At 43.7% G+C, this 25,326-nt stretch overlaps 1 protein-coding gene across 7 annotated transcripts in view; it reads left to right on the forward strand.

The window, feature by feature from the left end:
• CHD5 (chromodomain helicase DNA binding protein 5) overlaps positions 1-25,326 on the forward strand; it is a 241,244-nt gene that overhangs the window by 210,867 nt on the left and 5,051 nt on the right. For 4 of the 7 annotated variants that reach the window (XM_044282149.1, XM_044282150.1, XM_044282151.1 and 1 more), the window contains 3 exons: positions 9,208-9,403; positions 11,469-11,629; positions 19,014-19,128. In XM_044282149.1, the coding sequence (XP_044138084.1) occupies positions 9,208-9,403; positions 11,469-11,629; positions 19,014-19,128 (472 nt within the window). Of the gene's footprint in view, positions 1-9,207; positions 9,404-11,468; positions 11,630-19,013; positions 19,129-19,253; positions 19,307-25,326 lie in introns of all 7 variants that reach the window. The other 3 variants (XM_044282153.1, XM_044282152.1, XM_044282154.1) reach the window with 3 other exon arrangements.

Here is a 25,326-nt window from a genome sequence, read left to right on the forward strand (position 1 = left end):
CTCTGGCTGAGTCTAGACTACGTCTATTATGCCAGGGTAAACAATCCGGAGAGATATACTGCTCAGAATTTCGGAGATGGGCAGCTGATACTGGTTGGAATGATGCTGCACTCCGAAGTCAATTTTGCCATGGTCTTTCAGAGGGATTGAAAGATGCATTTGCCTTTCATGAGAGGCCTATTTCCTTGGACTCTGCTATGTCTCAGGCCGTTCATATTGACAGGCGTCTTAGAGAGAGAGGAGAGGTATCTCCTTCCTGTCATACTCAGTCCCAGGACAGTGTGGCGGTCTCATTCTGTGCGCAGGGGTCTCGGTCACTGTCAGCTCCTTCTGAGCAGGAGCCCATGCAGCTGGGGTTGATTGCTTCTGACAATAGAAGATCCAGCTCGCATGGGAGGGTTTGTTTTTGTTGTGGAGGTATAAATCATTTGGCAAATGTTTGTCCCTCTAGGAAATTCAGGCAGTTTTCTGGGAGTAATAAAGAAACAAACAGGAAAAAATATTTTAAAAATGTTCCGTCTGTTACTATTGGCAGGGTTGAGGCGGAAATTGAAGGTTTTCCGTTTGCTTGTAGTTCCCGTTTTGTCCTGCCTGCTAGGGTGGCGCTAGAGAGCAAGAGCATTTTTTGTGAGATTTTTGTGGATAGTGGAGCAGCTGTTAATCTCATTGATAATCAATTTGCAATAACTCATGGTTTCCAGGTGCGCACTTTGGGAAAGGATATTCCTGTTTTTGCTATTGATTCCGCTCCACTTTCTCAGAAATCATTAAAGGGCATAGTTCACAATATCCGTTTATCTGTGAGTGATGCTCATGTTGAGGATGTGTCCTGTTTCGTCCTTAGCGGTTTGCCTACTCCTCTAGTGTTGGGGCTACCCTGGCTCACTAAGCATAACCCCACCATTGATTGGCAAGCGAGGCAAATAAATGGTTGGAGTGACTTTTGCAGAGAGAATTGCCTCATGACATCTGTTTCTGAGGTTGCTACTAAGACTGTACCATCTTTTCTCTCTGAATTTTCTGATGTCTTCTCTGAGAGTGGAGTTCAGGATTTGCCCCCGCACAGGGAGTACGATTGCCCTATTAATCTCATCCCAGGCGCCAAGCTGCCTAAATCTCGTTTATACAATCTTTCCCAACCTGAGAGGATCGCTATGCGTACTTATATCTCTGAGAGTCTGAGAAAAGGACACATACGACCCTCGAAGTCACCTGTTGCCGCTGGTTTTTTCTTTGTTAAGAAAAAAGATGGTTCTTTAAGACCTTGTCTGGATTTCAGGGAGCTGAACTGTATCACTATTCGTGACCCTTATCCGCTTCCTCTGATCGCGGACCTGTTTAACTAGGTTGTTGGGGCTAAAGTATTTTCCAAATTAGATCTAAGAGGGGCATACAACCTGGTCAGGGTCAGAGAAGGAGATGAATGGAAGACGGCCTTCAATACCCCTGAGGGCCATTTTGAGAATTTGGTTATGCCTTTTGGTTTGATGAATGCCCCAGCCGTTTTTCAGCATTTCGTGAACAGCATTTTTTATCATTTGATGGGAAAATTTGTATTAGTGTATTTGGATGACATTTTGATTTTTTCTCCTGATTTCAAAACTCATAAGGAACATTTACGTCAGGTCTTGCTCATCCTGCGGGAGAATAAATTATATGCGAAACTGGAAAAATGTGTGTTTGCGGTTCCAGAAATTCAATTTCTGGGGTTTCTTCTCTCCGCTTCTGGTTTTCGCATGGACCCCGAGAAGGTCCGCGCTGTGCTTGAGTGGGAGCTTCCTGAGAATCAGAAGGCGCTGATGCGTTTTTTGGGCTTTGCCAATTATTACAGGAAGTTTATTTTGAATTATTCCTCTATTGTTAAACCACTCACTGATATGACCAGAAAGGGGGTAGATTTTTCTTCTTGGTCAGTAGAGGCGCGTAAGGCTTTTTCTGATATCAAGGAGAGTTTTGCTTCCGCTCCCATCTTGGTGCAACCTGATATTTCTTTACCCTTCATAGTTGAGGTTGATGCTTCTGAGGTGGGTGTGGGGGCGGTCTTGTCTCAGGGTTCCTCTCCTGCCAAATGGGGACCGTGTGCCTTTTTCTAGAAAAAACTCTCCTCCGCAGAGAGAAATTACGATGTGGGAGATAGGGAATTGTTAGCAATCAAGTTGGCTTTTGAGGAATGGCGCCATTGGCTAGAGGGAGCCAAACACCCTATTACCGTATTTACTGACCATAAAAATCTGGCCTACTTGGAGTGAGCCAAGCGTCTGAACCCGAGACAGGCCAGATGGTCTTTGTTCTTTTCTAGGTTTAATTTTGTTGTCACGTTCCGCCCTGGAGTTAAGAATGTGAAGGCAGATGCCCTGTCACGTTGTTTTCCGGGAGGTGGGAATTTTGAAGACCCGGGTCCCATTTTGGCTGAAGGTGTGGTGGTCTCTGCTCTTTTTTCTGAATTGGAGGCAGAGGTGCAGGCAGCCCAGTCAGAGGCTCCTGATCTTTGTCCTCCTGGGAGGTTGTTTGTGCCTCTCGCTTTAAGACACAAGATTTTTAAGGAACACCACGATACGGTCCTTGCTGGGCACCCGGGGGCAAGAGCCACACTGGATCTCATCGCTCGGAGATTCTGGTGGCCTGCGCTTCGTAAGTCGGTTGAGGGGTTTGTGGCAGCCTGCGAGACTTGCGCTCGTGCCAAAGTCCCTCATTCACGGCCATCAGGTCCTCTCCTTCCTTTACCCATTCCTTCCCGTCCTTGGACACATATGTCCATGGACTTCATAACCGACCTGCCTCGTTCCTCGCGGAAGACTGTGATTCTGGTGGTGGTGGACCGTTTTAGCAAGATGGTGCATTTCATCCCTTTTCCTGGTTTGCCCAATGCTAAGACGCTGGCGCAGGCATTTATTGATCACATTGTCAAATTGCACTGTATTCCTTCAGACATAGTCTCTGATAGGGGCATGCAGTTTGTTTCCAGATTCTGGAAGGCTTTCTGTTCTCGCTTGGGGGTTCGGTTGTCATTCTCTTCTGCTTTCCACCCGCAGTCGAATGGCCAGACAGAGCGCGTCAATCAGAATCTGGAGACATATCTGCGCTGTTTTGTGGCGGAGAATCAAGAGGATTGGTTTTCCTTTTGTCCCTTGCTGAGTTTGCTTTAAATAACCGTCGTCAGGAGTCCTCTGATAAGTCACCATTTTTTGGTGCATATGGGTTTCATCCGCAGTTTGGAACTTTCTCGGGAGAGGGGTCTTCTTGTTTACCTGATGAGGACAGATTCTCCTCGTCTTTGTCATCTATTTGGCAAAAGATTCAGGATAATCTAAAGAGCATGAGTGAGAGATATAAGCGTGTGGCAGATAAGAGACGTGTGCTTGGTCCGGACCTGAATGTTGGTGATCTGGTGTGGTTGTCTACCAAGAATATCAAATTGAAGGTTCCCTCCTGGAAGTTGGGTCCTAGGTTTATTGGGCCTTACAAAATCCTGTCTGTCATCAATCCTGTTGCCTACCGTCTTGATCTTCCTCAGACTTGGAAGATCCATAATGTTTTTCATAAGTCCTTATTGAAACCTTATGTTCAACCCATTGTACCCTCGCCTTTGCGCCTCCTCCTCCGATTATGGTTGATGGGAATCTTGAATTTCAGGTCTCTAGGATTGTGGATTCTCGTCTTGTCCGCGGTTCTCTTCAGTACCTTGTTCATTGGGAGGGTTATGGTCCTGAGGAGAGGATGTGGGTTCCAGTGACTGATATTAACCACTTCAGCCCCGCTAGCTGAAACCCCCTTCATGACCAGAGCACTTTTTACACTTCGGCACTACACTACTTTCACCGTTTATCGCTCGGTCATGCAACTTACCACCCAAATGAATTTTACCTCCTTTTCTTCTCACTAATAGAGCTTTCATTTGGTGGTATTTTATTGCTGCTGACATTTTTACTTTTTTTGTTATTAATCGAAATGTAACGATTTTTTTGCAAAAAAATGACATTTTTCACTTTCAGCTGTAAAATTTTGCAAAACAAAAAGACATCCATATATAAATTTTTCGCTAAATTTATAGTTCTACATGTCTTTGATAAAAAAAAAATGTTTGGGCAAAAAAAAAATGGTTTGGGTAAAAGTTATAGCGTTTACAAACTATGGTACAAAAATGTGAATTTCCGCTTTTTGAAGCAGCTCTGACTTTCTGAGCACCTGTCATGTTTCCTGAGGTTCTACAATGCCCAGACAGTAGAAAAACCCCACAAATGACCCCATTTCGGAAAGTAGACACCCTAAGGTATTCGCTGATGGGCATTGTGAGTTCATAGAACTTTTTATTTTTTGTCACAAGTTAGCGGAAAATGATGATGATTTTTTTCTTTTATTTTTTTCTTACAAAGTCTCATATTCCACTAACTTGCGACAAAAAATAAAAAATTCTAGGAACTCGCCATGCCCCTCACGGAATACCTTGGGGTGTCTTCTTTCCAAAATGGGGTCACTTGTGGGGTAGTTATACTGCCCTGGCAATTTAGGGGCCCAAATGTGTGAGAAGAACTTTGCAATCGAAATGTGTAAAAAATGACCGGTGAAATCCGAAAGGTGCACTTTGGAATATGTGCCCCTTTGCCCACCTTGGCTGCAAAAAAGTGTCACACATCTGGTATCGCCGTACTCAGGAGAAGTTGGGGAATGTGTTTTGGGGTGTCATTTTACATATACCCATGCTGGGTGAGAGAAATATCTTGGCAAAAGACAACTTTTCCAATTTTTTTATACAAAGTTGGCATTTGACCAAGATATTTTTCTCACCCAGCATGGGTATATGTAAAATGACACCCCAAAACACATTCCCCAACTTCTCCTGAGTACGGCGATACCAGATGTGTGACACTTTTTTGCAGCCAAGGTGGGCAAAGGGGCACATATTCCAAAGTGCACCTTTCGGATTTCGCAGGCCATTTTTTACACATTTTGATTGCAAGGTACTTCTTACACATTTGGGCCCCTAAATTGCCAGGGCAGTATAACTACGCCACAAGTGACCCCATTTTGGAAAGAAGACACCCCAAGGTATTCCGTGAGGGGCACGGCGAGTTCCTAGAATTTTTTATTTTTTGTCGCAAGTTAGTGGAATATGAGACTTTGTAAGGAAAAAAGAAAAAAAAAGAAAAATCATCATTTTCCGCTAACTTGTGACAAAAAATAAAAAATTCTAGGAACTCGCCGTGCCCCTCACAGAATACCTTGGGGTGTCTTCTTTCCAAAATGGGGTCACTTGTGGCGTAGTTATACTGCCCTGGCAATTTAGGGGCCCAAATGTGTAAGAAGTACCTTGCAATCAAAATGTGTAAAAAATGGCCTGCGAAATCCGAAAGGTGCACTTTGGAATATGTGCCCCTTTGCCCACCTTGGCTGCAAAAAAGTGTCACACATCTGGTATCGCCGTACTCAGGAGAAGTTGGGGAATGTGTTTTGGGGTGTCATTTTACATATACCCATGCTGGGTGAGAGAAATATCTTGGCAAAAGACAACTTTTCCAATTTTTTTATACAAAGTTGGCATTTGACCAAGATATTTTTCTCACCCAGCATGGGTATATGTAAAATGACACCCCAAAACACATTCCCCAACTTCTCCTGAGTACGGCGATACCAGATGTGTGACACTTTTTTGCAGCCAAGGTGGGCAAAGGGGCACATATTCCAAAGTGCACCTTTCGGATTTCGCAGGCCATTTTTTACACATTTTGATTGCAAGGTACTTCTTACACATTTGGGCCCCTAAATTGCCAGGGCAGTATAACTACGCCACAAGTGACCCCATTTTGGAAAGAAGACACCCCAAGGTATTCCGTGAGGGGCACGGCGAGTTCCTAGAATTTTTTATTTTTTGTCGCAAGTTAGTGGAATATGAGACTTTGTAAGGAAAAAAGAAAAAAAAAGAAAAATCATCATTTTCCGCTAACTTGTGACAAAAAATAAAAAATTCTAGGAACTCGCCGTGCCCCTCACGGAATACCTTGGGGTGTCTTCTTTCCAAAATGGGGTCACTTGTGGCGTAGTTATACTGCCCTGGCAATTTAGGGGCCCAAATGTGTAAGAAGTACCTTGCAATCAAAATGTGTAAAAAATGGCCTGCGAAATCCGAAAGGTGCACTTTGGAATATGTGCCCCTTTGCCCACCTTGGCTGCAAAAAAGTGTCACACATCTGGTATCGCCGTACTCAGGAGAAGTTGGGGAATGTGTTTTAGGGTGTCATTTTACATATAACCATGCTGGGTGAGAGAAATATCTTGGCAAAAGATAACTTTTCCCATTTTTTTATACAAAGTTGGCATTTGACCAAGATATTTTTCTCACCCAGCATGGGTATATGTAAAATGACACCCCAAAACACATTGCCCAGCTTCTCCTGAGTACGGCAATACCAGATGTGTCACACTTTTTTGCAGCCTAGATGCGCAAAGGGGCCCAAATTCCTTTTAGGAAGGCATTTTTAGACATTTGGATCCCAGACTTCTTCTCACGCTTTAGGGCCCCTAAAAAGCCAGGGCAGTATAAATACCCCACATGTGACCCCACTTTGGAAAGAAGACACCCCAAGGTATCCAATGAGGGGCCTGGCGAGTTCCTAGAAATTTTTTTTTTTTTGCATAAGTTAGCGGATATTGATTTTTTTTGTTTTTTTCTCACAAAGTCTCACTTTCCGCTAACTTAGGACAAAAATTTCAATCTTTCATGGACTCGCCATGCCCCTCACGGAATACCTTGGGGTGTCTTCTTTCCGAAATGGGGTCACATGCCCTGGCTTTTTAGGGGCCCTAAAGCGTGAGAAGAAGTCTGGAATATAAATGTCTAAAAATGTTACGCATTTGGATTCCGTGAGGGGTATGGCGAGTTCATGTGAGATTTTATTTTTTGACACAAGTTAGTGGAATATGAGACTTTGTAAGAAAAAACTAAAACAAAAACAAACGAAAAATTTCCGCTAACTTGTGCCAAAAAAATGTCTGCTAACTTGTGCCAAAAAAATGTCTGAATGGAGCCTTACAGGGGGGGGGGGGGGTGATCAATGACAGCGGGGTGATCAATGACAGGGGGGTGATCACCCATATAGACTCCCGGATCACCCCCCTGGTAAGGCTCCATTCAGACGTCCGTATAATTTTTACGGATCCATGGATCGGATCCGCAAAACACATGCGGACGTCTGAATGGAGCCTTACAGGGGGGTGATCAATAACAGGGGGGTGATCAATGACAGGGGGGTGATCACCCATATAGACTCCCTGATCACCCCCCTGTCATTGATCACCCCCCTGTAAGGCTCCATTCAGACGTCCGTATGATTTTTACGGATACATGGATCGGATCCGCAAAACACATGCGGACGTCTGAATGGAGCCTTACAGGGGGGTTATCAATGACAGGGGGTGATCAGGGTGATCACCCCCCTGTCACTGATCACCCCCCCTGTAAGGCTCCATTCAGACGTCCGTATGATTTTTACGGATCCATGGATACATGGATCGGATCCGCAAAACACATGCGGACGTCTGAATGGAGCCTTACAGGGGGGTTATCAATGACAGGGGGTGATCAGGGTGATCACCCCCCTGTCACTGATCACCCCCCCTGTAAGGCTCCATTCAGACGTCCGTATGATTTTTACGGATCCATGGATACATGGATCGGATCCGCAAAACACATGCGGACGTCTGAATGGAGCCTTACAGGGGGGTGATCAATGACAGGGGGGTGATCAGGGAGTGTATATGGGTGATCACCCGCCTGTCATTGATCACCCCCCTGTAAGGCTCCATTCAGACGTCCGCATGTGTTTTGCGGATCCGATCCATGGATCCGTAAAAATCATGCGGACGTCTGAATGGAGCCTTACAGGGGGGTTATCAATGACAGGAGGGTGATCAATGACAGGGGGTGATCAGGGAGTGTATATGGGTGATCACCCGCCTGTCATTGATCACCCCCCTGTAAGGCTCCATTCAGACGTCCGCATGTGTTTTGCGGATCCGATCCATGTATCCGTGGATCCGTAAAAATCATACGGACGTCTGAACGGAGCCTGACAGGGGGGGTGATCAATGACAGGGGGGGGGTGATCAATGACAGGGGGGTGATCAGGGAGTTTATATGGGGGTGATCATGGTGATCAGGGGTTCATAAAGGGATAATAAGTGACGGGGGGGGTGTAGTGTAGTGTTTGGTGCGACTTTACTGACCTACCTGTGTCCTCTGGTGGTCGATCCTAACAAAAGGGACCACCAGAGGACCAGGTAGCAGGTATATTAGACGCTGTTATCAAAACAGCGTCTAATATACCTGTTAGGGGTTAAAAAAATCAGATCTCCAGCCTGCCAGCGAACGATCGCCGCTGGCAGGCTGGAGATCCACTCGCTTACCTTCCGTTCCTGTGTGCGCGCGTTCACAGGAAATCTCGGCTCTCGCGGGAGGACGCGTATATGCGTCCACCCAGAAGAGCAGGGCCGCCGGCAGGACGCAATCCTGCGTACGGCGGTCCTGGAGTGGTTAAGGCCTCTCGTCTCATCAGGGCTTTCCATAGGTCCCATCCTGAGAAGGTGGGCTCTGAGTGTCCGGAGTCCACTCGTAGAGGGAGGGGTACTGTCACAACCAGACAGCTGAGAAGCTCTGACAGAAGCCTTTCAGAACCTCCTCCTTGAGTTTTCTTTGTTGTAGTGTTCAGTTCCTCATCTCGTTAGCCTCTCTCAGCTGTCATGTAGTTGGACTGATTGCTTCCCTTTAAATTCCTCCCCATAATGCATTACTGGGCGGCTTATACTTCTTCCTGGAGTGTGTGTGCATGCTGATCCTATTTCCCAGTCTGCTACTAAGTTAAGTGCTGTACATTTATCAGTTATTTTCTGTTTGCTGGATCCCAGGTGACCCTGACTCCCTCCGTGTCTGGTGTAGGGAGCCGGTGGTCGTGTCCCCTCACTATTGTAGGGTGTTCAGGTGTTATATAGTCGAGGTACGTGGATATGCAACCATCCACCTCTGGGATTTTTGCATAGGCTGAGCAGCCAGGGAAAGTGCCAGGTTTTGTGCAGGGGTCTCCCTTTTGGTTCCTTAGCTTTGGATCCAGTGAGTCATATATGCATGTTGCATTGTCTTGTTTCCTGTACACCTTCCGTGACACTACCTTACTTACTTGCAATCCAAATTTACAATGTTCCTGATTTTTTTTCCAGCTGCTGGAACAGGCGTTAGTCATTGAAGAGCAGCTTCGAAGAGCTGCATATCTCAATATGACCCAGGATCCAAACCACCCAGCCATGGCACTAAATGCCCGACTGGCCGAAGTGGAGTGCCTTGCTGAGAGCCATCAGCATCTCTCCAAAGAGTCCCTATCGGGGAACAAGCCTGCTAATGCTGTTCTACACAAAGGTCAGTGGACAAGATTTAACCCAGTCCTGCCCTCCAGTTGCCATGGTTGTCAGTTTTCCATGTGTTCACCCCAACTCCAGATTGGCATAGCTGTTTGAGACATACTGATTAGTGATAATCCTAAAGCCGGGTCCTGGCCACCATCTTATTACCTTTTGATGCTATGGTCGAACAAAGAAGTTGAGTGCACATACTCAGCGTCATATCTAGAGGTTGTATGATTGCTGCAGAGGTTAGACGGGTGGAGGGTCAGCCTGTCAGTGCTCAGACCATACGCCGAACACTGCATCAAATTGGTCTGTATGGCTGTCATCCCAGAAGGAAGTCTCTTCTAAAGATGATGCACAAGAAAGCCTGCAAAGAGTTTGCGGAAGACAAGCAGACTAATGACATGGATTACATGTCTTGTGGTCTGATGAGCCCAAGATAAACTTATTTGGTTCAGATGGTGTCAAGCGTGTGTGGCAGCAACCATGTGAGGACAAAGACAAGTGTGTCTTGCCTACAGTCCAGCATGGTGGTGGTAGTGTCTTGGTTTGGGGCTACATGAGTGCTGCCAGCTGTGGGGAGCTACAGTTTACTGAGGGAACCATGAATGCCAACATGTACTTTGATACTGAAGCAGAGCATGATCCCCTACTTCTGGAAACTGGGCTGCAGGGCAGTATTCCAACATAATGACCCCAAACACACCTCCAAGACGACCACTGCCGTGCTAAACAAAACTGAGGGTAAAGGTGCTGGGCTGGCCAGGATGTCTCCAGACATAAACCCTATTGAGCATCTGTGGTGCGTCCTCAAACAGAAGGTGGAGGAGCACAAGCTCTGACATCCAGCAGCTCTGTGATGTCGTCATGGAGGAGGTGAAGAGGATTCCAGTGGCAACCTGTGACGTTCTAGTGAACTCCATGCCCAAGAGAGTTAAGGCCGTTTTGGAAAATAATGGTGGGCACACAAAATATTGACACTTTGGGCACAGTTTGGCCATTTTCACTCAGGGGTGTACTCACTTTTGTTGCTGGCGGTTTAGACATTAATGGCTGTGTGGTGAGTTATTTTGAGGGCACACCAACTCTACACTGTTATACAAGCTGCACACTGACTGCTATATAATGTGTCAAAGTGTCAGATGTTCAGTGTTGTCCCAAGAAAAGATAGAATCAAATATTTACAAAAATGTGAGGGGTGTACTGACTTTAGAGAGATACTGGATATGCCTCTTCTTGACGTTACTTCTACAGCGGCAGCTTTACGTCACTATGATTCCTGCAATGGAAACAGCCCTAAGAAATCCTATGCTTTGAAAGGATTATCCATGTGGACAACTCCTTTCCCTTTGCTATATTGCCCAGTAGATTGGTGAACATAATGGGGATCATTTACATTTTTGCGCTGGCGGAGAAAGGTTCGGGCCTCGTCATAAGTTAGGCTTACCCCAGGCAGTCCATGGGGCACATTTTACATCGGTCTTAGTTACCCCCTGCGTTGCTGTAAGATTCGTCTAATTTGTGATGAGGCGCATTACCCGCATATGTTGCAGTCCTTGCGCCTAGTGTAAAAAGTACGCCAATGTTAGTAATTTTCCCGGGGCTAGAGTCACGGCCCCCAACATGGCCCCGCCGCCATCACTCTCAAGTGGCAAGCACAGCGCAAAAAGCCCATGCACGGGTGTTAAAAAATAAATTAATTGGTGTTAAAAAAAAAAAAAAAGTTGCTCCTATTTTACGTAAAAAAATGGCGTAGTGCCCAGTTACATCAACTGAACACTTTGTGAGGGGTTTATGAACAAGACAGTTGTCGTTTTTTTTTTTTATCTTCACCTTGGTTGTTGGGAACATTCCGATTTACATCCATTGGCTAAAAAACATCCGTTCTTGTCCAACTGCCTCAAATATATTGCTCTTTGCCTCAGTCAGTTGGTCGTAATCAGATCTGAACAAAAATGTTTCCATTCACTGACAGCAAACACTTCTAGAATTTTTTCCCCCCATGTGTATCAGATGTAATTGCCTCCACTGCACTAGTTTTCATATACATATATATATATACACCCTGTGTCTTGCAGTTCTGAACCAATTAGAGGAGTTGTTAAGTGACATGAAAGCTGATGTGACGCGGTTGCCTTCCATGCTGTCTAGGATACCGCCCGTGGCTGCTCGCCTACAGATGTCTGAACGCAGTATACTTAGCAGGTTGACCAACCGCGGAGGTGATGCCACAGTCCAGGTTAGGTGATCCAGGGTTTATTACTAACCATTTATCTTTTACTATACTGACACGAAGAAATGCGCGCCTCGCACCCCATCAGTCACCCATTAAATACATGGAAGACTTGAAATACAATGCAAATACTTTGATTTACTTGTACTGATCCTTCATTAGATCATGTCTTATATTCCTTTATATAACTGCATTCAGAATTCTGATGGCTTCCTATTGGCTCTGAGCTCATATCGCCTCGCAGCCCTCTGCTGGTTCAGTGTCTGTACAGAGTAGTGTTCAGCGAATCGGGTTTGGTTTGCTTTATCCGAACCTGATTCATTTGTAAACTTTGTAAGCAATATTGCCTCTGCCCTACCGTAAACTGTATGCGCTCCAGAGGTCTTTGCGAACTTGCAGCAAATATCGCAAGACTTGCTTCATCTCGCGTCTATGACGTGAATACTTCGTTCATTTGTATAAATCAGTGTCAAAATCCGAAGCTGAACTCTGCTTCGTTAATGAGGCAGGAAGCCTAGTTCAGCTTCGGATTTTGACACTGTAATTTATGCAAATAAATGAAGTGTCATGTCATAGACGCGAGATGAAGAGAGTCTTATGATATTTGCCGCAAGTTCACAGACACCTCTGTGGAGCACATACATTTTACGGTAGGTCGGAGGCCATATTGTTAACAAAGTTTACAAACGAATCTGGTTTGGTTACAGCAATCCAAATCCGATTCGCTCAACACTAGTACAGAGCTTAGTATGCAGATTTGCATTCCATAGAATATACTGTAATCAATACATTATTCTAGGGGTGTAACCGATACGTTTGATACGTTTTCAGTGGCATTTTTCATGATTTTTTTGGTGGTGAAAAATGCTGCGAGCAGATGTGTACAATACTCACCGGGAGTCCAACCATTGTTTGAGTACACCGGTAATCGGTTAAGTACCGGGCCAATTTTTGATTTTACATTTTAGTTTTTTCCTCCCCCCATTCCAAGAGCCACAAGTTTTAAAATTTTCTGTTCACATATCACATGAGGGATTATTTTATGGTCAGTTATTTCCATCAGTTAGGCCTCTTTCAGACTACCGTTTTTTTTCCCTTTTGCGGGCCATTTTTTGCGTTCCGTATACAGTCCGTATACAGAACCATTCATTTCAATGGGTTTGCAAAAAAAAACTCTATGTACTCTGTATGCATTCCGTTTCCGTGCAAAGATAGAACATGTCCTATATTTGGCCGCAAATCACGTTCGGTGGGTCCGCAAAAAAAAACAACAGAATGTCTTCCGTATCTGTTCTGTTTTTTGCGGAACCATCTATTGAAAATGTTATGCCCAGCCTAATTTGTTCTATGTAATTACTGTATACTGTATATGCCATACAGAAAAATGAAACGGAAAAACGGAACCACAATAGAAACAAAAAACGGAACAACGGATCCGTGAAAAACGGACCGCAAAACACTGAAATAGCCATACAGTAGTGTGAAAGAGGCCTTATTCTGAGTCAAAACCAGTAGTGAAGCCTACAGAGAGACCAGGTATAATGGAAAGAAGTGTGAACCCAGCCTAAGCTGCATGCAAAGCTGTGCCTGAGGCGTGGCCTGACAAGCAGCCTGTAAAAGTCGCAAAGGTATTCTATTTCAGCCTATGGTACAAGCGATCAAAAGATCACATGCTCAAGTCCTGTCCTCCAAAATCACAGTAAAAAAAAATAAAAAAAGTAAAAAAAAAAAAAAGATTCAAAACACTCCCTTCCCGAATTTTACACATAAAAAAGAAAAAAAAAATTAACATATTAGATATCAGTGCGTCAGAAAATGCCCAAACTATTCAAAGATAAAAATTATTTTCCTGCATAGAAAACGTCGGAATGGAAAAAAATTAATAAAAATGCGCGATTTTTTTATCATAAATAGGGATCAAATGGTCATATGCATTCCAAAATGGTACCAATAAAAAGCAGCTTACCCTACAAAAACAATCTGTTCTGTAGATGTTAATATAAAAAAGTTACAGGTGTCAGAATATGGAGATGCAAAGAAAACTACATATATTTGGTATCACCATAATCGTACTGCCCACAGAGTCCTTTTTTAGCACATAGTGAATACCACAATAACAAAACCTTGGTGGAAATGTATTTGGTTTTCAAGTTCACCCGACAAAGAATCTTCTTTCTATTTTCCAATACAAAACAGAAACACAGAACAGGAGGAAATCTCGGAGTAGGCTTCTCTACTGGTTTTGGCTCACAATCATTCACATGTCTGCAAGTGTTTTGCGGTCTGCAAATTGCGGATTTGCAAAACACGGACACCGGCCATGTGCGTTCCGCATTTTGCAGACCGCACATGGCTGGCCCTAAAATTGAAATGCCTTGCCTTGCCGTATCTGCGGACAAGAATAGGACATGTTCTATTTTTTTTGCGGGGCCGCAGAATGGAAGTGCGGATGCGGACAGCACACTGTCTGCTGTCCGCATCTTTTGCGGCCCCATTGAAAATGAATGGGTCCGCACCCGTTCCGCTAAATTGTGGATGCGGACCCATTTTGAGGACGTGTGAATGGACCCTAACTGATGGAAATAACTGACCAAATAAGTGAAGTGTGAACTCGACCTTACTATGACAGGCCTGGGAGCCTTCACAGGCCCCAAGTTGTCATAGCAACTGTTCGGAGCCTGCTTCACACATACCCTTGATGCAAATGACGTACCTATAGTCTGTAGACAGTAGTCTATATTCTATACAGAGGGGCAGATTTTCTGATGCTGTCTATGATGTACGCTATGTGCAGACGGCCAAAATCAGCCTTTGATTCTGGAGCGGAAAACAGGTGTTTTCTGCAGTGTAATCTGCATTCAAAATGCCAGCAAAAGCTTCTGGGTGACTTCAGTGTAAAAAACAAAACGCGACCATGTGTACCTGGTCGTATTATTTTCCATAGCTGATTTGGAAAAAACTTCAGAAGCAGAGAGTCGCTTCTTTGGAGAAAATTTGAAGACAGCTACAAATACATTGGGTATGAGGCGAATCAAAAACGCCCCTTTTTTATAGCTGATGATTCCAATACTGATCTGTCGGTGATTTGTCTGCTGTGATTTTGACTTATGAACATAGCCTTAGACAGCGAAAAATCTAAAGATGCGCCAAATTTATCACAGTGGTTCACACTGGATGGTAAATTTGGATCAGGGATAGGCACTTAATCTTCGTTAACACAACCTATTGGTTGGCTTATGCGATGCCAAAATGTGGGCACACTGCATATTATCCACATGCCTTGAAAGAGGAACAAAAATGTGTCACAACACCTAATACATGTAGCACAGCAGAATCTGGCAGATTGGATTAGTAGACATGCCACCCTTCTTGTGGCTTCTCATTTTTTAGGTAACATAGTACATAAGGCCGAAAAAAGACATTTGTCCATCCAGTTCGGCCTGTCATCCTGCAAGCTGATCCAGAGGAAGGAAAAGAAAAAAACCCTGTAAGGTAGAAGCCAATTTTCTCCACTTTAGGGGAATATAAACTTCCTTCCCGACTCCAATCAGGCAATCAGAATAACTCCCTGGATCAACGACCCCTCTCTAGTAGCTATAGCCTGTAATATCATTACACTCCAGAAATACATCCAGGCCCCTCTTGAATTCCTTTATTGTACTCCCCATCACCACCTCCTCAGGCAGAGAGTTCCATAGTCTCACTGCTCTTACCGTAAAGAATCCTCTTCTATGTTTGTGTACAAACCTTCTTTCCTCCAGACGCAGAGGATGTCCCCTCGTCACAGTCACAGTCCTGGGGATAAATAGATGATGGGAGTGATCTCTGTACTGACCCCTGATATATTTATACATATTAATTAGATCTCCCCTCAGTCGTCTTTTTTCTAAAGTGAATAACCCTAATTTTGATAATCTTTCAGGGTACTGTAGTTGCCCCATTCCAGTTATTACTTTAGTTGCCCTCCTCTGAAGACTCTCCAGCTCTGCTATGTCTGCCTTGTTTACAGGAGCCCAGAACTGTACACAGCACTCCATGTGATAGCATTTTCTCGATTGGCCTCTTTATAGATCTTCAAAAAAAAATAATGAAAAAGTCCAGTGTAAAAAAAAAGCAAAAAATAAAATATGCCACCAAAAAAATTGCAAAAAATGCTTGAAACACATTTTTTTTACATGTTATAAAATAAAAATGTATGGGCTCATGCACACGCCATGTTTTTGTCTGCATCTGATCTACATTTTTTGCAGATCGGGTGCAGACCCATTCACTTCAATGGGGCTGCGAAAGATGCAGACAGCATACCTGTGTGCTGTCCACATCCGTATATCCGTTCCATGGCCTCGCAAAAAAAAAAAAATAGAACATGTCCTATTCTTGTCCATTTTAAGGACAAGAAGAGGACATTTGTAAAAGACTGAAAAAAAAAAATGTCTGCAGGCTCTCAGCCGGTATCCGTATTTTGCAGGTTTTCAATTTGCGGACTGAAAAATGGCAATGGCTGTGTGCATGAGTCGTATGTGTGTGAAGGAGCTTTTAAAGGGAACCTTCATAATGACCCCCAACTTCCTGCAAGTTATCTTGTCTCCAATAATGTTTTGTTGTCGGATCCAATAGCCAAATTCGCAGCAAACCGACTTTTTAACCCCCACTCCATGTATGTAAAAGAAAAGCTTGACGTCAAGGAGGGCGGTGGCCTTCACACTTCAAGATTGCTGCACCCCCTTTCTGCCTGCTTCACTCTTGATAGACAGATATCCTAACCTTGTGTCATCCTCTTTGATTTTCATCGCCTGCTGTATTGTGCTTAGTTTCAGAGGCTCTTTGCGCAGACTCCGTGGCGTGCTTGCTTTCGGGAGTCTATGTCTGCGCAATGAGCCTCTGAAGCTGAGCACACTACAGCTGGGAACCCTGCGCAGGCAGCAAGGAAAACAGAACAGGACGGCGCAAGCGCTGGATATCTAGGGCATCTTGGCTGAGGAAAGAAAAAAAGAGCTGTCCATCAGGAGTGAAGGATGCAGAAAGGGGTGGGGAAACTTAACTTGAAGCATGAAGACCGCAGGCCCCCCCTTTGACTTTAAACTGTTTATTAACATTAAAAAAAAACTACAAGAAATTGCCAGACCGCTTAAAAATAAATATCACTTTATTGCATGAATTGCATATGACTTACAAACATGATGCAGGGAAAAGAAGGCGGCATCAACTGGAGGGAAACCACAGCGGATAACACGTTCACAAATCGGCCATCAATATAAACATGATTTCATTAAAGTGCAAGTGCAAACCAAATTCATTACAATCAAAAGGACAAAGAACGGTTACCCATGCTGTGTCTCCTCCAGGATGGCGCCAACCCCGACGCGCGTTTCGGCAAACCTTTGTCTTGGGATGTTTATTAACATACATGGAGTGGGGGGAATAAACTTGTTTTCCTGCAAAAGATAACTTGAGCTTTAAGGGTACTGCAGGTGGTTGGGGGAAGGGGTGCATTATGGAGATGTCAGGTTCCCTTTAATTATGTAATTGGGGGACTGGATCCTAAGGGAGTATGATGGCTCCTCAGCCAGGACCGCAGTACTATAAATGTGATAGTTGTGGCACTTAGAAGCTTCAGGTTTGGGTACACCTCTATTAGACACTGTAAAGTAATATGAAATGAGAAATGACAGAATCCCCTGTATTAGACTGAACTTTTAGGGGCAAAATGCTGACTGATTCCAGTAGAAACCAACAGAATTCTAATTCAAGACATGATTAAAATGAAGATTAGTACAAGATACACAAAGCAGAGTTCTGAGTATGATTTGTATAATGGCCATATGTCTGTACCATACTTCTTGTTACCCAATTTGACTCAGATTTCTATTTCCCTAAACAGTTATGTCGTTTACCTGAAAAGTCTAACACACCAATACATTTAAGATGTTGAAACCCCTTTAAGACTTTTAAATCTAAAAGTCTTGAAGATTCTGTTCACTATTACAAAAAAGACCCTCCTTTTTCCTAAAAGCATGCCTCACTTGTCCACAAGCTTTGTTTTATTGCAAATCAGTTTTTCAGGCGTCTGCTTTGGGGTGATTTGCGATAAATTTATCAAATGTTGCACATTGTTTAATAAATTTGGTGCATCATAAAGTCTAACATTTCTGTCTTGTGATGTTACTAAACTTTCTATGTCACCGCTTTACTGGAGTAAGATAAATCTGTCTTAAAGGGGTTGTCTCGCTTCACCAACTAGCATTTATCATGTAGAGGAAGTGAATACAAGGCATATACTAATGTACTGTGATTGTTCATATTGCCTCATTTGCTGGCTGGATTCATTTTTCCATTACATTATACGCTCCTGTAATCCAGCAGTAGTGGTTGTGCTTGCACACTATAGGAAAAAGCACCAGCCTCTCTGATGGCCTTGACCGTGGGAGTGGCATTCGCTGGAGTGAGACAACCCCTTTAAGGCTGGGTTCTCACCTGGGCGTTTTACAGCGCGTACGTTTGCGCTGTAAAACGCCCGACGCCCCAAGAAGTACATGAGCTTCTTTGGGGCGTCTTGTCGCGCGTTCCCGTACATAGACTTTCGGGAACGCGCGACAATGGGCGTTCGCTTGTCTCTCTATGCGCGATTGCAAACGCCGGTACAATCGCGCATACAGAGCGCTCCTTTCAGAACGCTCAGGTGTAAACCCAGCGTAAATCAGCTCGACCATGCTAACCATGCCCACATTCCCACTTACTTTTCAAAACTGGAGTGAGCGATGTAAAAATGCTAAATGTTTGTGCAAGTATGCCCAAAAAATTACAAAGCCCTTTGACTTTTGTGACTATTTGAAGCCTGAATGCTCACAACTATGGCATTAAAGGGGTTGTCTCACTTTAGCAAGTGGCATTTATCATGTGGAGAAAGTTAAAACAAGGCACTTACTAATGTATTGTGATTGTCCATATTGATTCCTTTGCTGGCTGGATTAATTTTTCCATCACATTATACACTGCTCGTTTCCATGGTTACGACCACCCTGCTATCCATCAGTGGTGGTCGTGCTTGCACACTATAGGAAAAAGCGTTGACCTCTCTGGTGGCCGGGACCGTGGGAGCTCACGTAGGCTGGTGTTTTTTTTTTATAGTATGCAAGCACAGCCACGCTGATGGATTGCAGGGTGGTTGTAACTAAGGAAACGAGAAGTGTATAATGTGATGAAAAATTAAACCAGCCAGCAAAGGAGGCAATATAGAAAGTCACAGTACATTAGTAAGTGCCTAGTATTAACTTTACCTACATGATAACTGCTATTTTCTTAAAAAGTGAGACGACCCCTTTAAGTCTTGTTCTATGGTCATTTTGGTCGTTCAGTGAGCTGAATTAATATAACTGACCTGAAATTATAGGGAACATTTGGATCCACGCAGATGTACAGCAACAACTTTGGCCCAAATTTCCGAGGACCTGGTCCGGGCAGTATTGTGAACTACAACCAGATGCCCCTCGGGCCTTACGTGACCGGTAGGTTGATCGTTTTTTCCAGTGCTCATTATGAAATGTACAAGTACTATGGGAATATTTTCAGTAGACTGCCGGTAAGCTCAGAGGACACTCGGCAAGCAAGATGTTTTCTCTCTTATCAATAGATTTTTAGCCGTTTCCGAGATTTCCTCTGTGGCAGTCACCATTTCCAAAGGAGGTAAGCAGACCTGTGTCTCTGTGCTCCATACCATCCGTATCATCCTCTACTACTGGTGCCTTACTCTAGACCACACATGGTGTCTCCATTGAAGATAAAACCGAGAAGGTCCATTCATTATATGTGGTTGTTAGACTGGTCATAGATGTCAAGTCATTTCTCAGCATGCTGGTCAGACACATGCTATACAACCTGTTTGTTGTCAACCTCGCATCAAGCATATCAGGAGTGCTCAGGAGCTTAGACCTGTGTCGTCCTCTTCTATCAAGTCAACATTTCTGTCCAACAGCTTCTTAGTTGCATGAATTTTGGGCAATGTTGGTGGCAGTCAGTATGGCTTTACATATCATAAACACGTGTTTTTGCAGTTTTTTTTTTACTGCGTTTAAAAAAAAATACAATTTGTACAGAAAAATAAAATCTAAAAAGCACCATGTGTGAACAAAAAGACTGAAAATGAGAAATTTCATGTAGGAATGCATTTATAATTATGTCCATGTGAAAATCACCAAGGCCGCTTTGACGTGTCAGAATTTACAAACATGCAAAAGTAAACAAACACTATGGGGGGAATTTTATGAAAACTGGCTTCAGATCCCACCTTTAATTTTTCAAACAAGTGAAAAATGAACTGTGAAATCTGATTAGTTGCTATGGGCAACTAAGCCAGTTTTTATACATTTCTACATGCGCAAAGACACATGCAAATAATGAGCACATTTTTTTTATCAAAATTGTGTCAGGTCCATCTGCCATCGGCAAGGTGGGTTCTGCAGAGGGGGAAGCTACACTTGCCTCCCTGGGCCTATATAATTTAAGGCACTGAAGAGTCTAGCGTCACAGAAAATAATGCACTATAGCAATAGATGCAAACATAATATATGGACTAACCCCTCGCTCTAATGATAAAATCTGAGACTCTCAGCCAGTATATTTTGATCAAAACATCTGTGCCCACCTACCCAGTGCCAAGGTGGTCTCAGTCAGGCAGGTCCTACCTTATCTCCTGAATATAGATGCATAACGGCATAATTAGGTGTAGTGTGCTGCTCCTAGTTACCTCTGTGTGCATCAGCAACCAATGAGAGGAGGAGCCTGCACAGCTATATGTACCCACCTAATCAAGGTCGCCTATTAGACAGGTGGGGCAAAAGTGCACGTGAATGCTACTCCCAGAATAGAAGCGCATTCACACCTGAAGGTGCCACTCCAAGACAAATCAAAACATCCTGCACGATATGATGATAAATATGCGGATGTGTATGGCTACATTTATAAAGTCATGGAAAATAGCGCACTAAAGCAATAGATGCAAACATAATATATGGACTAAGCTCTGAGACTCTCAGCCAATATATTTTGATCAAAACACATCTCTGCCCACCTACCCACGGCAAGGTGGTCTCAATCAGGCAGATCCTGCTCTAAACCTACCTATGCCGTTATGCATCTATATTCAGGAGAGCAGACCCGGCACATATAGTGTGTTGCTCCTAGTTACCATTGTAGAGTCAAACTATGCTACATAGGGATTCAAAATGAGAACTTCCAGAAATTTCACATAGGAATGTATTCATAATTACATCTAAGGCCACTTTGACATGGCAGCATTTAGGCCAATACAGGTCCTTCTCCAAAAATTTGCATATTGTGATAAAGTTCATTATTTTCTGTAAATATTATCCTGTGTTAAAAAAAATAAAAAAAAAAGCAATAATTGAGTTATCACAAAAAATAAAGTTTTCCATTTTATTTATTTTTTTACTTCCTGGAGCCATAACTTTTTTATTCTTCTGTTCACATAGCTTGTTTTTTATGTGTGACAAGTTGTAACTTCTAATGACACCAATTAGGCCACCTGCAAATGTTGCAGAATAAGTGTGGTTTTCCTGCGCAGATTGCCGTGCGGAAAAAAACCACAGCGTATTACAGTATCAGCAAAGTGTATGGGATTACACAAATTTCATGTACACTTTCAGGGCTCCAGATGGCGACCAAAATGATCGCCAATGCGACTTAGAATTTAGAAATGGCAACAAGACTTTTTAGTCTTGTCGCTATTTGCGACTAGACCTGCCTCAGCTCTGCAGTTAAATACAGCGGCGGGGCACAGGAAATGATAGTTCTCTGCCCCACCGCCGATGTTCTTCTTAGCAGCGCAGTGGAGAAGGAGTCTCTCCCTCCCCCCTGTGCTGCTGCCGCCGCTGCCAATAAGAAGAGAGACGGGAGGAGGAGGGGAGGGGCTGTGGCCACTGCGCCACCAATGAAGATAACTGACCTGTTAATACAAATACAGGAGGCGGGTGCCGGAATCAAATAGCCGGCACCGACCTCTATGACAGGGAGCTGCGATCCGCTGCAGTTAACCCCTCAGGTGCGGTACCGGCACCCGCCTCCTGTATTTGTATTAACAGGTCAATTATCTTCATTGGTGGCGGAGTGCGCCACCCCCCCCCCCCCAACCCAACACCCCAGGTCAAAGGACCTGTGGTGATGTGAGCTTATCACATGGTCCATTACCATGGTGATGGATCATGTAATGGACCATGTGATGAGCACAGTGACGTCACCACAGGTCCCTTTCCTCACAGATAAAGACAGAAGAGAAGCCGGGCTGCGCAAACAAGTGGATTAAGGTGAGTTTAAAAAAATTTAAACATTTTTTTAACCCCTCAAGCCCTATTTTACTTAGCATTCTGTTTTAAGAATGCTATTATTTTCCCTTATAACCATGTTATAAGGGAAAATAATTACATCTACACAACCTTGAACCCAAACCTGAACTTCAGTGAAGAAGTTCGGGTCTGGGTCAGTTTTTTATCACGCGCGTGCAAAACACATTGCACCCGCACAATAAAAACCGAACAACGGACTGCAATCGCAGTCAAAACTGACTGCAATTGCGTACCTACTCTCACAGGTTTGCCACAATGCAGCCGGGACGCATCTGGAGCCAAAACGTGACGCCCGTAAAAGAGGCCTAATATTAAGTTTAAATCCCCCCTTTCCCAATTTTACATATAAAATATATAAACAATAAATAAATAAACATATTACATAGCGCTGCGTCCGAAAAGTCCAAACTATTAAATTATTAAAAAATATCTCCTATGCAGTGAGCGCCGTAACAGAAATAAATAAATAAAAACCATGCAATTCGCGATTTTTTAGTCACCTTGTCACCCCAAAAAATAGGATAGGACTGTTCTATTATGGGCCGAACGTTTTTTTTGCGTGGTATCGCAATACTTTTTTATGGTGACGAAAGCGAATAAAAATGTTGGTATCGAAACAACCCTACGCCGATCTGATCGGAGTAGCGTTGTCACGATACCAAACTTTTAATTCGGTTTCGATTTTGCGACTAAAATTTTTATTTGGCTCCTAAATGTTACAGTTCAGGAGCCAATGGCTACTAGGTATTTTTTTGTAGTCTGGAGCACTGACTTTGCAGCTTTTCTCTGTGCAGAAATGGATCTGCATTGCAGATTTAAAAATCTGCATCATCTCAGTTATATTTGCGGTTTTAGCTGCAGATTTCACCCTTTTCAATGGAAGGGCGAGATCTGCAGCAAAACCGCATGAAATCTGCACCAAAAACCGCTGTTAAAAATGCAATTCCGTTTCGTTTTAACTGCATTCCATATTCGGTAAAACTGACCTCTTACCTTTATTCTACAATCAGTATGATAACTGGGATACTGCTTTTATATAGTTTACTTTAAAAAGTTAAAACGTTGAAAAAAATAAATTCTTTGCATCAACATATTTTGGCCCCCATCTGTAGTTTTTATTGATACTATTTTAGAGTGTGCATGGTTTATTGATCATTATTTTATTTTCTACATTTTTTTAAAATTTTTTTTTGTTGAGGTGAAGCATTTCTTTTCTGTGACGGCATTCAACCTACAGGATAAATACGTTAATATTTTAAATGTATGGGCATTTTGGGGAGTATTTGAATTTTTATATATTTTAAAAACATTTTCTTACTTTTCGCTACACATATTTTAAGTCCCATTAGGGGACTTGAACATGCCATTGTTAAATATGATCCTATGGAGCCATGCCGCTGTGGTATCCTCAGATTCTTCAGAGGAATTAAGGCTACCAGTGCTCCTGGGGGAAGCCGCCTCAGATGCTGTGGTCACAATTGACCACGGCATCTGAGGGGTTAAATGCCTGTGATCGCTGTTTGCAGGCATTAGCCCTGGGTGTCTGCTGTTTAAAACAGCAGAAACCTAGCGGCTATTGCGCCCATTGTATTCATGGCGCCCATTCTATTCATGAACGGGCGCCATTTTTAAAGAGCAGACTTCCACAATACATGTCCTCAAGGGGTTGATTATACTGAAAGTGGAAATTCTAATTAGCTCTAGATTAGGTGTGCACAACCTGCCACCTGGGGGTGGGCTAACATGAAGCTGCGATGCTAATATGTGGGGCCCCCTAAGCATCTGGTCAGAAGATGAGCTTCACTGTGTCAGAGAGAAGAGAGATGGTGTACTCTGTACTAATAGTGCACTGTGTGCTCCTCCCTGAGACCCCCATATAGAATAGGGGTGTCCTGACTTCTGTGTGGCGCTCTAGAAAGGAGCAGATGAGGTGGCCAGCTGTGTTCCATGTAGTTTATGTAAGGAAATGCCGCTAATTCAGCAACTAGAAGGGAGAAGGCCACGTGCGTGCATCACCTTTTTGTTTCTGGAATATGAACAGGAGAGAAGGGGATCCCCTATCTCCCAGTAGGTGGGAGTCCTGGGTGCAGTGTCAGACCATGGCCCACCAGTAAAATTAATTGTGGGACCCAATGAACAGCTAAACGCAGATATTACCTGCTCGCACAGCGGCAGACAGCAGCAAGACTCTCAAGATAATTGATTATCGGGGTCTCTGCAGGAACTTCCGGAAAGCAGGTCCTTGGGGAAAGAGGTTACTGGCCCGCCTGGTGCCTAAAAGTCTTCTCCACCCCCCGATGCATCTATAATAATAAATCGGGTATTCTCTTAAATAATCTACCCAGTTTATTATCTGGATGCATAGTCTGGCTGAGATGCAGTAAACTGCCCATTTGTATGCAGTGCAGTCAGTCTACAGCCATGTGCTGCTTGTGCAAGTTGTGGAGGACTGGGGCCACCCTCACCGCAGCCTGCCTGGATGTGCCGCCGGCACCTAAGGCCTCTTTCACACGGGCGTCCCAGATTTGCTCCGGATGCGTTTCGTGTGCATTGTGGGAAACCCGTGCGAGTAGGCACGCAATTGCAGTCAGTTTTGACTGCAATTGCGTTCCGATGTTCAGATTTTTCTGCACGAGTGCAATGCGTTTTGCATGCGCGTGAGAAAAAACTGAATGTGGTACCCAGACCCGAACCCGGACTACTTCACTGAAGTTCAGGTTAGGTGTTCTATTTATTTTATTATTTTCCCTTATAACATGGTAATAAGGGAAAATAATAGCATTCTTATTACAGAATGCTTACTAAAATGTTGCTTGAGGGGTTAAAAAATAAAAGAAATTAACTCGCCCCATCCACTTGTTTGCACAGCCCGCATAGTCTCTTTCATCTTTAAAGACCTGCAAAAGGACCTTTGATGACGTAATCGCGCTCACCAGGTCAGCACAGCTCCCGCTGAATGAAGATAGAAGATCCCCATTCATTTCTATGGGGCCTGCGTTGCGTGAAAAACGCTGAATATAGAACATGCTGCGATTTTTACGCAGCGCACAAGTGATGCGTGAAAATCAACGCTCATCTGAACAGCCCCATTGAAGTAAATGGGTCCGGATTAAGTGCGTTTATCTCACGCATTGCACCCGCGCGGAATTCTCGTCCGTGTGAAAGGGGCCTAACAGATATTTATGGGATACCCTTTCCATAGGTTATTAATTCATGTTAATCCATTAAGTTTTATTAATTGGTTAAATCTGACAATGTGACCCTCACCAGAAAAGGTTGTGTATGTCTCGCAGAATGAATGCAGAAATATGTAACATGTTCTACCTTTCAGCTCATAATGAGAAC

Source organism: Bufo gargarizans, chromosome 2 (genome assembly GCF_014858855.1).
Source record: "Bufo gargarizans isolate SCDJY-AF-19 chromosome 2, ASM1485885v1, whole genome shotgun sequence".
Classification (NCBI taxonomy): Eukaryota; Metazoa; Chordata; class Amphibia; order Anura; family Bufonidae; genus Bufo; species Bufo gargarizans.